The sequence below is a fragment of the Arachis ipaensis genome, chromosome B07 (genome assembly GCF_000816755.2).
Source record: "Arachis ipaensis cultivar K30076 chromosome B07, Araip1.1, whole genome shotgun sequence".
Taxonomy (NCBI): Eukaryota; Viridiplantae; Streptophyta; class Magnoliopsida; order Fabales; family Fabaceae; genus Arachis; species Arachis ipaensis.
In genome coordinates this window covers 117964853-117977209 of record NC_029791.2, presented here as the reverse complement: position 1 = coordinate 117977209, position 12357 = coordinate 117964853, and the positions used below count along the sequence as shown (strand labels likewise).

The window sequence follows — 12357 nt, the reverse complement described above, 5'->3', positions numbered from 1 at the left end:
AGACAAGTTCAATGCCTTTTCTTATGGAAAATAACACTTGGTCATAAATACGTATAAAACACTTATCATATAATTTGCTAAAGTATAAAAGTTGAATGAGTATGAATGGGGCCAACTTTTTTTCGCATAGGTATCATATTATCAACAAGCATCAATTTTATGATAGACTCTCAATTTTAAATCTTTGCTTTCTATATCTAAAATATAACCAAATAAGATGACTTACATATTTTTATCAAAATATATAGAGACTTCTTCTAAGTACTACTTATATTAGAAAATAGAATCTTCACAAATACCTGTATTTAAATAGTAAGATCTGTTCAATTTATTATTGGATGACAAATCATTATGATTTATTCTTTGTGTTTTCTTTATTTTAATTGAACTTGCACAGTTTTGTAAGAAATACATGGAATGATAAAATAAAATAGAACTATCAAAATTGAATGCATTTTTAAAATTGTATTAATTAAAGCACCTTTTTTTTAATTTTTAAGCTATTAATAATTGACACCTTTACATAATAGTTTATTTATATATAATAGAAACAATTTCAATAGTCAACTTCACTACTTCTACAATTCTACATAAGGGGATACTCCCATAAAGATGTTCAAAACATCTTTTTTTAAAGTTGCTAATGTATCACATTGTGATTGGTGCATTTAAACCCGGTTCGATCTGGTTGGTTTAAATAAACCGGACCGGATCATGCTTAATTATTTTTTTTATTAAATTTCTGATACGACGTCACTCAGCGTTCTTAAGCGACCTTCTCCTCCCTCACCGTCTCTCTCTCTCTCTCTCTCTCTGAAGCTCGAGTCCTCTCATCTCTCACTGTGGCTCATTGCTCTCGCACCAAGCTCTCTCCCTCTCTCGGCTCCAGTCTCTCACTGTCTGGTGTCACACTCAACTCGTCGTCGCTCTCTTGGCTCCGGTCTCTATCACGGTCTCTGGTCTCGCACTCAGTCGCGCTCGCGCGCCTTCCCTACCCTCGTCGTCGCCGGAGGCAGAAGCAGCTGGTCCTGGGACTGGTCGTCTTTGTCGTACCCTGTCTCGTCACCGTCTCGCAGTCAGTCCCGCACCTACGTTGCGCTCGTTGCCGGGGATTCCTCCTTGCCGCCAGCTTCCTTCGAACAACCAGAAGCTGGTCCCAATTTGGTGAGTTCCTACAAATTCCCCAGTTCTTTCCTTTTCTGTTTTGTTGCTGCCTTTGATTTTGGTGCTGAAAATATCACTGAACTAGTCACCCTTTTGTTGCTGAAAATAATCACCGACTGTCAATTCGTCACTGATTATCACTGAACCCTGAATAATTTGTTGTTGAAACTATCACTAAGCTAATTTTTTGTTGCTGAAAATAATCATTGAGATGAATATGGTACTGATTATAGAATTTTTATGGAATAATTTTTTCACTTTTACGTATATAGAATTAAAAAAAAGAAAGAAAACTAGTCTGGTTGTGAATGCATTATTGATATTGAAACTTATTTGCCAAAGCTTCATCCTATGTAAACAAATGAGAAGACAAATGACATTACATTGGGGGGTTTTCTCTTGTGTGGAACAACTAATTTGTCTTTATGCACATTGATGATCATGCTAGGCGCTTCAATTGAACTTTTGGTTGGTGGAGTTAACTCAGATTTGATAATATGATATGTTATGGCACTGCAATGCAAGGCTTCTGGGAAGGATTACCAATCATGCTGTACTTTTAGCCGTTCTGATTTTATTAGTTCCACACCCTGCTCCCTTCTTTTATCACTTTGTGTCCTTTTTTCTTTGTGTAGCATTTTGATTTGGCAGTGTTATTAGTTATTACTTACTAGGTTGAACAATTGATTGGACAATTAGTGTGATCAAGGGAATGGGAAGGAAGGAAGAAAGAAAGAAACAAAACAAACATTTCTTTCCCATTGCTTGCCTTGTGACAATGTAAATTTGATTTTGTTGTTATGGATTTAATTTCGTCTAAATAGAAAAAGGTTTTTCTTTTTTTCATAGGAGTTATAGCTTTAGTGTTTTTTATCAGTTTTTTTCTGCTAGTTGCAAAGGTGCAAAACTTGGGTCTCATTTTACCTTTGTGTATGCGAAATTGGTTCATTCTTCATTCAATGTATAATGTATTCTTGACTTCAATTTCCTGTATAGCAGTTAATGATCTATATGAGCCAACGTCTTCCCCTGTGATTTTGGTTATTGATGAAACGCTATGTTTGCTGATGTTGCATGAAAATTGTGTGCTGTCAATAAACTTAGTTTGTGCTGTCTTTTAGAGAAGAAACTCTTTGTACTCATTTTCCTTCCAACCCTAAACAAACAACCCTTCTTCACCATTGGATTGGATGAAGGATCTATCCAATGGTAAAGGGTGTGTGTGTGGACACATATCTTCCAATTATTAACACATACAGTGATTGAATTGTTTTTCTATTTCAGCTATCTTACAGGGATGAGGAGTTGGATGCTATTATACTCTCTGCTTGTACAGCAATCTTACATCTGAAGCACTTAAATGACTTGAACATTCTTGAAAATCAAGCTGTTGTTGATAACTTGAGGATTGCTTCGTAGCTTGCACTTTTCATGTCAGATCATTTTAGAAGCAGTAGTACAAGTGCTATTGCAAAAAGGTCACGGAAGTATGTGCCTGCTTCAAACTACAGGAAGCCTTATGCATGTGCTCAACTGAGAGCAACATTGATAGAAGTGAAAACAGTGATTTGTTGTGTATTTTGTTGTGTTCAGTTTTCTCAGAGAATGCTGAGGCGGTTGGTGGTATTATTAGCTATGGTGCGCTTCAACTTGACACTGCACCTGGATGCATATGCCTTTTGTATTCACTTTGGAGGAATGAAATACAAATGCCATTTTATGATTTTTGTATTATTTTTTTCAGTCCCGCTATATTTCCAAGTCTTTTTGGCAACTAAGTTCAACTAAATTGGTTTAAACTTAACAAAAACCAATTTCATTAGTGAGAAGGTGTAGATACACTCTAACTCTTAGCAGCATTGCACGTTTCTTCTTCGCGTTCTTTTTTTGTCATTGGGGTGCCTTATGCACTTGTGATGAAACAATAAAACGTTAAATATTCTATGTAATTAAAATTATATGCAATTTTGTATAAGTATTATTTAATACATGCTAACACAAAATATAAATTTAAATTATATAAAGTTAAACATATAAATACACATTAAAATATAATAGTTGATTTTTGGTGTGTAAAATATTCATATTTGTAGAATGAAAATTTAAAAATTACCTTAATAATAAGAGATAGTATGATATTTATAAAAGCAAAATATTTTTGACAACTAAACGTAAATGAAAAAATACGCTTATCATTTCTGTTATAAAAGTTATTCTATTTATGTATCTTGGGTCTCTACTTTGTAACAATTGATACACTACTATAATACATCATCCAAAATAAGATGTGTTTGAAAGACAAGAGGGAGAGGAGAGAGAGGGAGAGAGCAAAGGGAAAAAAAATATGGCTTCATGTTCCAACTTGTGGACTAACTTCAATTCTATTTGTGCATCGAATTGACTACATAATAGGGTCAGGGATAATCAAGAAAGTGCTGCTTAATTATTTTTGTTTAGCTAATGCAGTAGATAAGCAAGCACACCATTATTTTCCACTTAGTTTTTTTCCCACTAACTACTAATGTCTGATGTGGTTCCATTCCTCTATTCTTATCAGTTATCACCACTAGTGCCTGCTCTGTTTCCGTTTCCACAGATTCTGCCAACACAGTAGCCGGTGGTTCCTTTTTCTCTCGTGGTGCCACCACCGTTGCCTGCTGTTGTTCCTTCTCAATTACTTGTGCTTCTCTCTTTTCTAGTTGTTGCACAACATGTTGCTTTAAATATCTAAACAATATCAGTTGTTTTTTGATGATTTATCTGCTATAATAACTGAAAGTAGTTAAAATCAGAACTCAATAATAAGAATTCAAGATTCAACAACAACAAAATTCAAGTAAAACAAGATGCAGCTTAGCAAAATTCAACTGAAAAATTTAATAAATAAATGAATTCAGTTCAATGCAACAGAAAAGATTCAATCATACAGATTAGTAACTCGGAAGAAAAATTCGATACAGCATAAGTACAACAGATTGGATTTATAAATCAATCTCAACAGCATTAATTCAATATCAATAAACTGAATTCAAATAAAAATTCAGTAAATTAATAACTCAAAACTTAACAGAATCATCAATAATACACCATAAGCATATTCAGAATAAACCACAGAAGAAAACAATATAGCACAAATACAACAGATTGAACTTTGAAGAGGATAAAGGGGAGGTCTTACCTGAACTGGCGGCGAAGGCGAGAAGAAGAGCAACAGCGAACCAGAGACCAGAGAGGAAGAGATGCAGTTACACTGTCGCAGATAGTTAGAGGTAGAGAAACATGTAGTTGCAGAGCCAAAGAGCCAGAGCGGCGGAGAGGGGAGCAGGATGGTGGATGATTCTGCCTCCGGGGACGACTGTTCCCCTCGGGTGAGTGTCATGCGCGCGACGACGGCGCGGTGACCTTGAGAGTTAGACGTGGAAGAGTGAGAGGGGGATATGATAATTATTTTATATATATATATATATATATAATAAAAAATTAATTTAAATTGGTTTAAAATTTGGTTTATTTGATTTTTGATTTAAATTAATTTATTTGGTTTAATTTTAACAAAAATATATGGTTTAACCGGTTTTATATGCTATAATTTGATTGGTTGAAAATAAAAATTCATAAAAAAAGATGTTTTGAACATTTTCATGTAAGTGGTCTCCTCTACATAATAACAAATTTATCTTTTTTTCTTAAATTCTACAGTTTTACATAATAGCAAATTTATCTGTTTTTTTTTTTAAATTTTGTTAAGATGTGTTCTGAAAATTATCGATTGAAAAAAAAATATATATCCTTAATCTTAATTTTTCATCTAATTAAGAATTTAATTATTTCTCTAAATTTTCAGTTACTTCCAAATTTTAATTTCTTTCTCAAAGACAGAACACTAAAAGTGCAGGAAAATAGAGAGAGCAAAAGACAATGACCAATGAGTGAAAAAAATGTTATATTCTTCTTGCATTACAAATGAAAATGGTAGCTATATATATACAATAGGGTTGAAACTATAGCTCATTATTGAGTGGTGAAACTTGGATAATTCTATGATTGGCAACATCTTTTACAGCAAGGCAAAAAAGATGTTTCTAGAATTATGGTGGTACAGTTTCTGATAAGGTTGGAATTGTGTTGCTGAATTGTAGGTTGGTTTTGGGTGATTCTTTCTTTTTGTCTTGTACTGGCTTTGTGGTGTGGTTTGTTAGCCCCCCGCAAGCTGAAGATTGAAAGATGTCTTTCAATCCCAGCTTGGATATGTTGACAGTAAAAAGGCGGGGTGGCAGTGCTTTGGTGAAGACATCCGCAAGTTGGTTGGAGGAGGAAACGGGAAGGAGGTGCAAAAGTCCAGCTTGAACTTTTTCGCGAACTAAGTGGCAATCCACTTCGAGATGTTTAGTTCTCTCATGGAAGACAGGGTTGGCAGCGATGTGGAGGGCGCTTTGATTATCACAGTATAGCGCGGGTGGGCGGATGCAATTGATGTTGAGAGCCTGAAACAAGTTGAGTAGCCATAGTAATTCCTTGGTAGTTGTAGAGAGAGCTCGATACTCTGCTTCGGCTGAGGAACAAGATACTGTGTCCTGTTTCTTGGTTTTCCAGGATATGAGAGATTTTTCAAGGAAGAAACAATATCCAGTGGTAGATCGGCGAGTGTCGGGACAGCGTCCCCAATCGGCATCAATAAAACCAGAGATTTGGAGGGGGGAGTCCCTTGGAAAAAAGATGCCTTTGCCTGGCGATCCTTTTAAGTATTTGAGAATGCGGAGGGTTGCATTAAAGTGAATTTTGCTTGGGTTATGGACAAATTGGCTCAATTGTTGAGTAGCAAAGGTAATGTCAGGCCTGGTTGTGGTGAGGTAAATGAGGCGGCCAATGAGCCGTCGGTAGGCAGTGATATCATCAAGGGGTTCTCCGGTGTTTTGGCTGAGGCGAATGGAGTCATCCATTGGGGTAGACGAGGGTTTGGCAGCGGTAAGACCAGCATCAATGATAATGTCCAAATGGTGCAGTGTCCAATTATTGATGGAGGCCAGAGCAAGGAGGACTCGAATGGTGGTGATCTTTACCACCGGAGAAAAGGTTTCAAGGTAATCCACCCCTTCAATTTGTGCATATCCTTTTGCCACCAGTCGCGCTTTGTGGCGTTCAATGCTGCCGTCGGGCTGGCGTTTGATGCGATAGACCCAGCGACAACCTATGGGCTTCACATCAGTGGGAGTGTCGACAATGTCCCAAGTTATAATGAAGAACAGATATGGTCAGTGGCTCCTGAATCTAGTATCCATTTGCCATTGTTGTGTGAGCTTATAGAAGGTGTGTTAGGTGATAAATGGGATGAGAAATGAAAAGAACAATATGCAGTGTTTGTATGTGTAACAGTGATACCAGACTTGGCCTCAGATGGCCCATTTTGACTTTGTGGTGTGGGTTTGTCTGCAAACTGCTACCCATGAACATTGTGGAGAAGAGCTAAGAGAGATTGATATTGGGCTTGTGACAAACTAGGCCCAGAAGTTGGGTAGGTCTCTTCTTTGCTTGATCCGGTTTTGCTGAGTTGTTGTTGATATGAGGAATTAGGGTTGGCGGCAGCGGCATTGGTGTAGGAGGCGGTGGAGTTGCTGCAATCATTGAACCGAGGACGGCCGGGGTAGCGTGGGTGGCCAAGTGGATAGCCATGCTTGCCGTAGCACTCGTCGACGGTGTGGCCGGTTCGCCCACAGTAGACGCATACTTTTTCGGCTCCACTGCGTCCACCATTGGTGATGCGTTCGCGGCCGCGCCCGGGATTTAGGCGCCGTTGTGGCGTGATGACGGCGTTGGTGAGGGAGATGGGCTCGTCGAGAACACTACCGCCTCCTTGGAGTTGGCGCTCGTGTTGAATCACCATGTTGAAGACTTTGCTTTCCGGTGGAAGGGGGTCAATGAGCAAGATTTGGGATCGAACAACAGTGAAGCGGTCGTCTAGGCCTTTGAGGAACCGAATGATGAAGTTTTGGTCGTGGTAAGACCGTGCCGGGCATATGCAGGGTTTGACGGGGCGGTACGTGTCGTGCTCTTCCCATAGTGCTCGGAGGGCGGTGTGGTATTGAGTGACGGAGAGAGATCCTTGCTTGAGGCAATAAATTTGTTCTTGTAGCTCAGCAACACGGAGCAAGTCTCCTTGTGAGAATCTGTTGCGAAGATCTTCCCAAATTGCTTCTGCATAGTCGAAATAAATGACGCTCTGAGCAATGGGCGCTGAGAGGGAATTGAAAATCCAGGAGGAGACCAATGTGTTGCATCTACGCCAGGAAGGGAAGAGTGGGTCATCGGTGGCTGGAGTTGGGATGGTTCCATCCAGAAAACCTATCTTGTTCTTTGAGATAAGTGCAATGGAGAAAACACGAGACCATTGATGGTAGTTGTCGCCGGTGAGTGGCGGAGAGACGAGGACAGTAGAGGGTGTTTCACTTGGGTGAATATAGTATGGACTGGATGGTGATTGGGTAACATCAATTTTTTTCTTGGTTGTTCTGAGACATGGTGTGGATGTGCAGCAGGCCCCTATTGGAGCTCTGATACCATCAAAGACAGAACACTAAAAGTGCAGAAAAATAGAGAGAGCAAAAGACAATGACCAATGAGTGAAAAGAATGTTATATTCTTCTTGCATTACAAATAAAAATGGTAGCTATATATATACAATAGGGCTAAAACTACAGCTCATTATTGAGTGGTGAAACTTGGGTAATTCTATGATTGGCAACATCTTTTACAGCAAGGCAAAAAAGATGTTTCTAGAATTATGGTGGTACAGTTTATGATAAGGTTGGAATTGTGTTGCTGAGTTGTAGGTTGGTTTTGGGTGATTCTTTCTTTTTGTCTTGTACTGGCTTTGTGGTGTGGTTTGTTACTTTCCACATTTATATTTTCACAATTTCTCAAAGTATTTTAATCTTATCATTATTTAAATTTAGAAAAAAAAACACTTTCCAATACTGAATTCCACTAATATATAGCGCATTTTTCACATATATATTTTTATTTTTTTCAAATTTAATTTTGAAACTTTATTTTCTTATTATTTGTGATCAATGATGAGTTTTATTCTGATTCTAAAACTTCTCTTTCTTTGTTTCGTTCACGATTGTCATAAGTTTTTTTTTAGCTAGGTATAATTGCAATAAAAATATCATATCACGGTAAAATTATGAATATAACTTAAAATTAAAGCTTTAAAAGAATTGAAATGATGCAAGTTTTCTTTTTACAGATGTCGTTTTATATAATTTAATTTAAAAAGTTCTTTTTTCTCAATCAAAATAAAACTAAATATTTTTAATATTTAAAAAGGTTTCTTAAAAAGTTCATCGATGAACTAACTTTTTCTATTTAATTTAAAAAAAAAGATGAAATAAATAAGATAAGATATGTTTTCAAAGCAATTTCAAGTTCCGGGTTGAGTGAATTGGTATATGAATTGCGAAAAGCTCAGCAATCATAGATAAGAAGAAAAGGCTGAAGCACAAGGCAAAAAAGCAATCCACCATGGAGAAGAAGAAGAATGACAAGAGCAAGAACATTCACGATATCCTCCCTCTTGACTTGATTCACATAATTCTACTGCGGGTGCCGATCAGACATCTCGCTCGCCTCAGGTGCGTTTCCAAGCTCTGGTGCTCTCTAATTTCCGATCTGCGGAATCGCATCTTCACCTCTCTCTCGCACCCACCCATGGATGCCTTGTTCAGCTAGGAGACTCCACGGAAGCTTACTTTATTTACCTAGAAGAAGTATTTAATGGCGACAATTACCAATTGAAAAAGGTATCTTTCCCTTTCAAGAAGAAGCCACCTTCTACGTTCTGTGTCATGGGATCCTGCAGAGAGTTTGTTCTCTTAAGTCGAGAGCCATATTTTTTTGTAGTATGGAACCCACTCATCGGATTCAGAAAAAGAATATCTTACTCTTGTATGTTTCATCGTAGTAAGCTCAGGTGCTTAAAGTTTCCCCGTGATGCACTTCTGTATGGATTTGGTTATGATGCCTTACGGGATGACTACTTCATTGTTGTAGCTTCTGAGGAGGATGATGGCTGCCAACACTTAGATTGTTTGTCTAGTTGTCCTTGAGAACCAATTCATGGATTAATCTTGATGCTGCACTCCTCAAACCATTGGGTTTTATGAAGCGGCGACCTCCTAGGTTGTTCTTGAATGGCTCTATTCATTGGTTGTATTACTCTCATAAAGAACATTACCGTGAAAGTATTCTTACATTTGATTTGAAGGAAAGACGTTTCTCAAAGATATCTTTGCCCGAGCAACTCAGTAGGCATGGTCTTACCACAATTGTCACACTAGGAGGATACCTAGCCTTGTATTATCAGGACTTTGTTGAACGTAAAACACACATATGGGTGATGAAGGAATACAAAGTGAACTCATCTTGGACTTTGTATGAGATTCCTTGTTTAAGGTTTGAGCCTCTATGCTTATCCAATGATAGTGATATTATCGCACTAGATCCTACTACTCCAGTATTTGGACCATTAAAGTTTGCCAAATATAATATCAGAGAAGAGCTGCTCCAACATTTTACATGTCCTCGTGATTTTTGACAAGAAAGATACTTCTTTCCAAGTTGTACTGTGTATAAAGAGAGTTTCTTGCTACTCCCTAGTGATAATAGTAAGCATAAGGATAAGAACAAGAACAATAATGTTATTTAACTCTTCTGCTATGCTTTGCACCACATTATTCCTGCTAGATTTTATTACTGTTTTGTGATTAATGTAAAGTACTGAGCAAGATGCATTATGCATTTTGTTGCATTTAGATGTGACTTTTGACTATCCATGTTGAAACTTGATTTATCAAATGCTTGGGGGATTATTAGTCGCTATCTTACTTTCTAAAGATATTTTTGGTAAAAAAAAATTAAAAATTTCTTTTGCTTCTACTTTCTTTTACTTAAGCTTGCAATTTGAAATTGCTTTGAAAACAAAAGACTAAAAGAAGGGAAGGGCACTCTTTGAATAGTTTTTCTTTCATATTATTTTTTGTCCCACCTATAAAATAAATAGTGAAAAATCTCTCTAAAATAAAATTTAAAATATAAAAAATTCAAATCCAATACAATTATACTAAAAAAATTACGTATGACAAATGTTGTTATAATGTGATTGTGCAAAAAAATACACTTACAAATTCAAACATTTACTAAAGCAAATACTTCAATCTATATAAATCCCGCTAGGGACATGAATAAAAAATCTTGATAATGTATACAATGGATTAGTTATTTAGTCCAATAGAGATAAATAATAAATTAAAAAACTCTCATTCAATTATTTCACATTAAATTTTAAATCTCTCAATTTTTTTAAATTTTTAAAAAATTCAGTTAATTATTTCAAAAAAAAATAACCATCTGAAATCCTAACTTACTAAAACATTTCACTCCAATATTCTCTTCTTTTTCAATTGGCGGCCACCCCACCTTCATCAATAATCATCCCATTTCACCGTCGCTACTTGATTTGCCACACGCCACTCACCCTTAATAAAAATAAGGGGGATTTCAGTCCCTAAAGTAGGGGTTGAAAAATTTTTTCGTACCCAACTTTTTTTTGCTTACAAAATTGTCCCTAAGGTGTCATTTCCTTTCTTGCTCTGCTTCTTCATCCTTGCTTCTTCATCTTCAGCAGCATCAAGATTCCAGATTCAAGCCAAATCAAAAGTAGAAATTCACCCAATCAACATAGCATGACATTGCAGCAACATCAACATATCCAAAACCCATATCATCAATAGACAAAATCGATATTCCACAAACAAAAAAATTCCACAACAAAAAATTCAGATATTCCAAATCAGAATCACTAAGTAAAAAATTCAGATATTTCACAACAAATTTCACAACAAATTTAGATTATGTAAAACAAATAAAAAATTCAGTTCACAAAGAAGAAGAAAAAGAAGAGGGTCGTGGATAGGATGCGGGGAGCAAGGATGAGCGCGTGAAGAGAGCATCAAGGAGCGCGGGAGGAACAACATCGAGCGGTTAGGGGCGAGGACCGGCGGCATTGGTGGACGCGAATCCCTTTGACTCGCGCATCCCTCTCTCTCTTCGGGGTTAGCGATGGTGGCGACAAACCCAGTACGACGGTGGCTCCCTCCCCCCTCCTTTCTCCCTTCCCTCTCGTAATCCCTTCCCCTTTCCTCTTTCCTCTTCCCCCGCCCTTGATCCCTTCCCCCAATTAATCCCTTTATTTTTTTAATTTTATATTTTTTTAATTAAGGGTATTTTAATAATAAAAATTAAAATTTTATAAAAATGATGATTTTAAAATTAGGGTAAATCTTAAGAATGATTTTGTAAGAAAAAAAAAGTTAGGGATGAAAAAAATTTTCAACCCCTATTGTAGGGACCAAAATCGTACTTAATCCTTATTAACTATCCACTTAAGGATAAAATAATCATCCATATACTTAATGAATTGAACATCTAACATATTTTAATTATATATAATTAAATCCAATCCAATCAAAATAATCATTTACATAAAAATTAAAATAACCATCTGCATACCTACTGAAATGACCATCATAAATTGACCATTAAAATAGAAGAAGAAGAAGATGATGATGAATAAACAGAAAAAACGACTATTGTGGTGAAACATAATTTTGAAAGACTAGGCATGACGAAAGCGGCACTGTTATGAAGCATATGGCTCAAATCATGAAAGAAGCTAAACCATGTTTGGATCCGAAAAAGAAGAAGAGCATGGTGGTATCATTAGTGAGAAGAGGCATGAAGGAATGGAAGAAATTCGGAAGAGAAGTGCGAAAACAGCGGTAGCAACGTTAGGCTGAGCGTCGGAGGGCGAGGCACGTTGGGCTGATCGGCGGAGGTGAGGACGGTGTCGGTGGGAGGGTGCGGCAGCGTCGGTATGGTCGGCGAGGAATTCAGTGACACGAGGTGAGGATCGAAAAAGATGACGGTAAATTTTGGATGTGTATTGGATGTTACGGTAAGATTAGAAATAACCATACGTAGTGTGAATGGGTTTAAATGTTAATTCTAATTTTTCAAATTTTAAAATTTGAAATTAAATAATTAATTAATGATCTAATTTTTAATTATCATTTTACTTTTTTTTTTCATTGTACACATTATACACAATTAATATTGATTTCCAATACTTTCTCATAA

General features: G+C 36.8%; 2 protein-coding genes and 1 long non-coding RNA gene across 8 annotated transcripts; 1 reads left to right on the top strand and 2 right to left on the bottom strand.

The window, feature by feature from the left end:
* Nucleotides 713-2895, top strand: LOC107606018. Of its 2 annotated transcripts, none has more exons than XR_002350503.1 (2): nt 713-1164; nt 1613-2146. It is a non-coding gene; the product is annotated as an uncharacterized LOC107606018 (long non-coding RNA). The 2 variants fall into 2 exon arrangements; XR_001612592.2 differs by lacking the exon at nt 1613-2146 and adding an exon at nt 2449-2895 and having other exon boundaries at nt 730-1164.
* Nucleotides 3497-4597, bottom strand: LOC107608367. Of its 5 annotated transcripts, none has more exons than XR_001612833.2 (2): nt 4343-4597; nt 3497-3936 (listed from the first exon to the last, which is right to left on the bottom strand). XR_001612833.2 is itself a non-coding variant. In XM_021106358.1 (2 exons), exons 1-2 carry the CDS (start codon nt 4541-4543, stop codon nt 3618-3620), a joined length of 465 nt encoding a protein of 154 aa, XP_020962017.1. In that variant the 5' UTR covers nt 4544-4597; the 3' UTR covers nt 3497-3617. The 5 variants fall into 5 exon arrangements, 1 of the variants encoding a protein (XP_020962017.1); XR_001612835.2 differs by having other exon boundaries at nt 3497-3927; XR_001612834.2 differs by having other exon boundaries at nt 3497-3924.
* Nucleotides 6602-10941, bottom strand: LOC107607805. Its single transcript, XM_016309707.1, has 2 exons — nt 10891-10941; nt 6602-7735 (listed from the first exon to the last, which is right to left on the bottom strand). Exons 1-2 carry the CDS (start codon nt 10939-10941, stop codon nt 6602-6604), a joined length of 1185 nt encoding a protein of 394 aa, XP_016165193.1.

Coding starts and splice junctions, on each gene's coding strand:
- LOC107607805 (XM_016309707.1), bottom strand. CDS start 10,941: ATGGGTTTTGGATATGTTGATGTTGCTGCAATGTCATGCTATGTTGAT. Junction 7,736..10,890: donor TGTCATGCTATGTTGATTGG/GTGAATTTCTAC, acceptor CTGCACTTTTAG/TGTTCTGTCTTTGATGGTAT.
- LOC107608367 (XM_021106358.1), bottom strand. CDS start 4,543: ATGACACTCACCCGAGGGGAACAGTCGTCCCCGGAGGCAGAATCATCC. Junction 3,882..4,342: donor CGCCTTCGCCGCCAGTTCAG/GTAAGACCTCCC, acceptor AGATATTTAAAG/CAACATGTTGTGCAACAACT.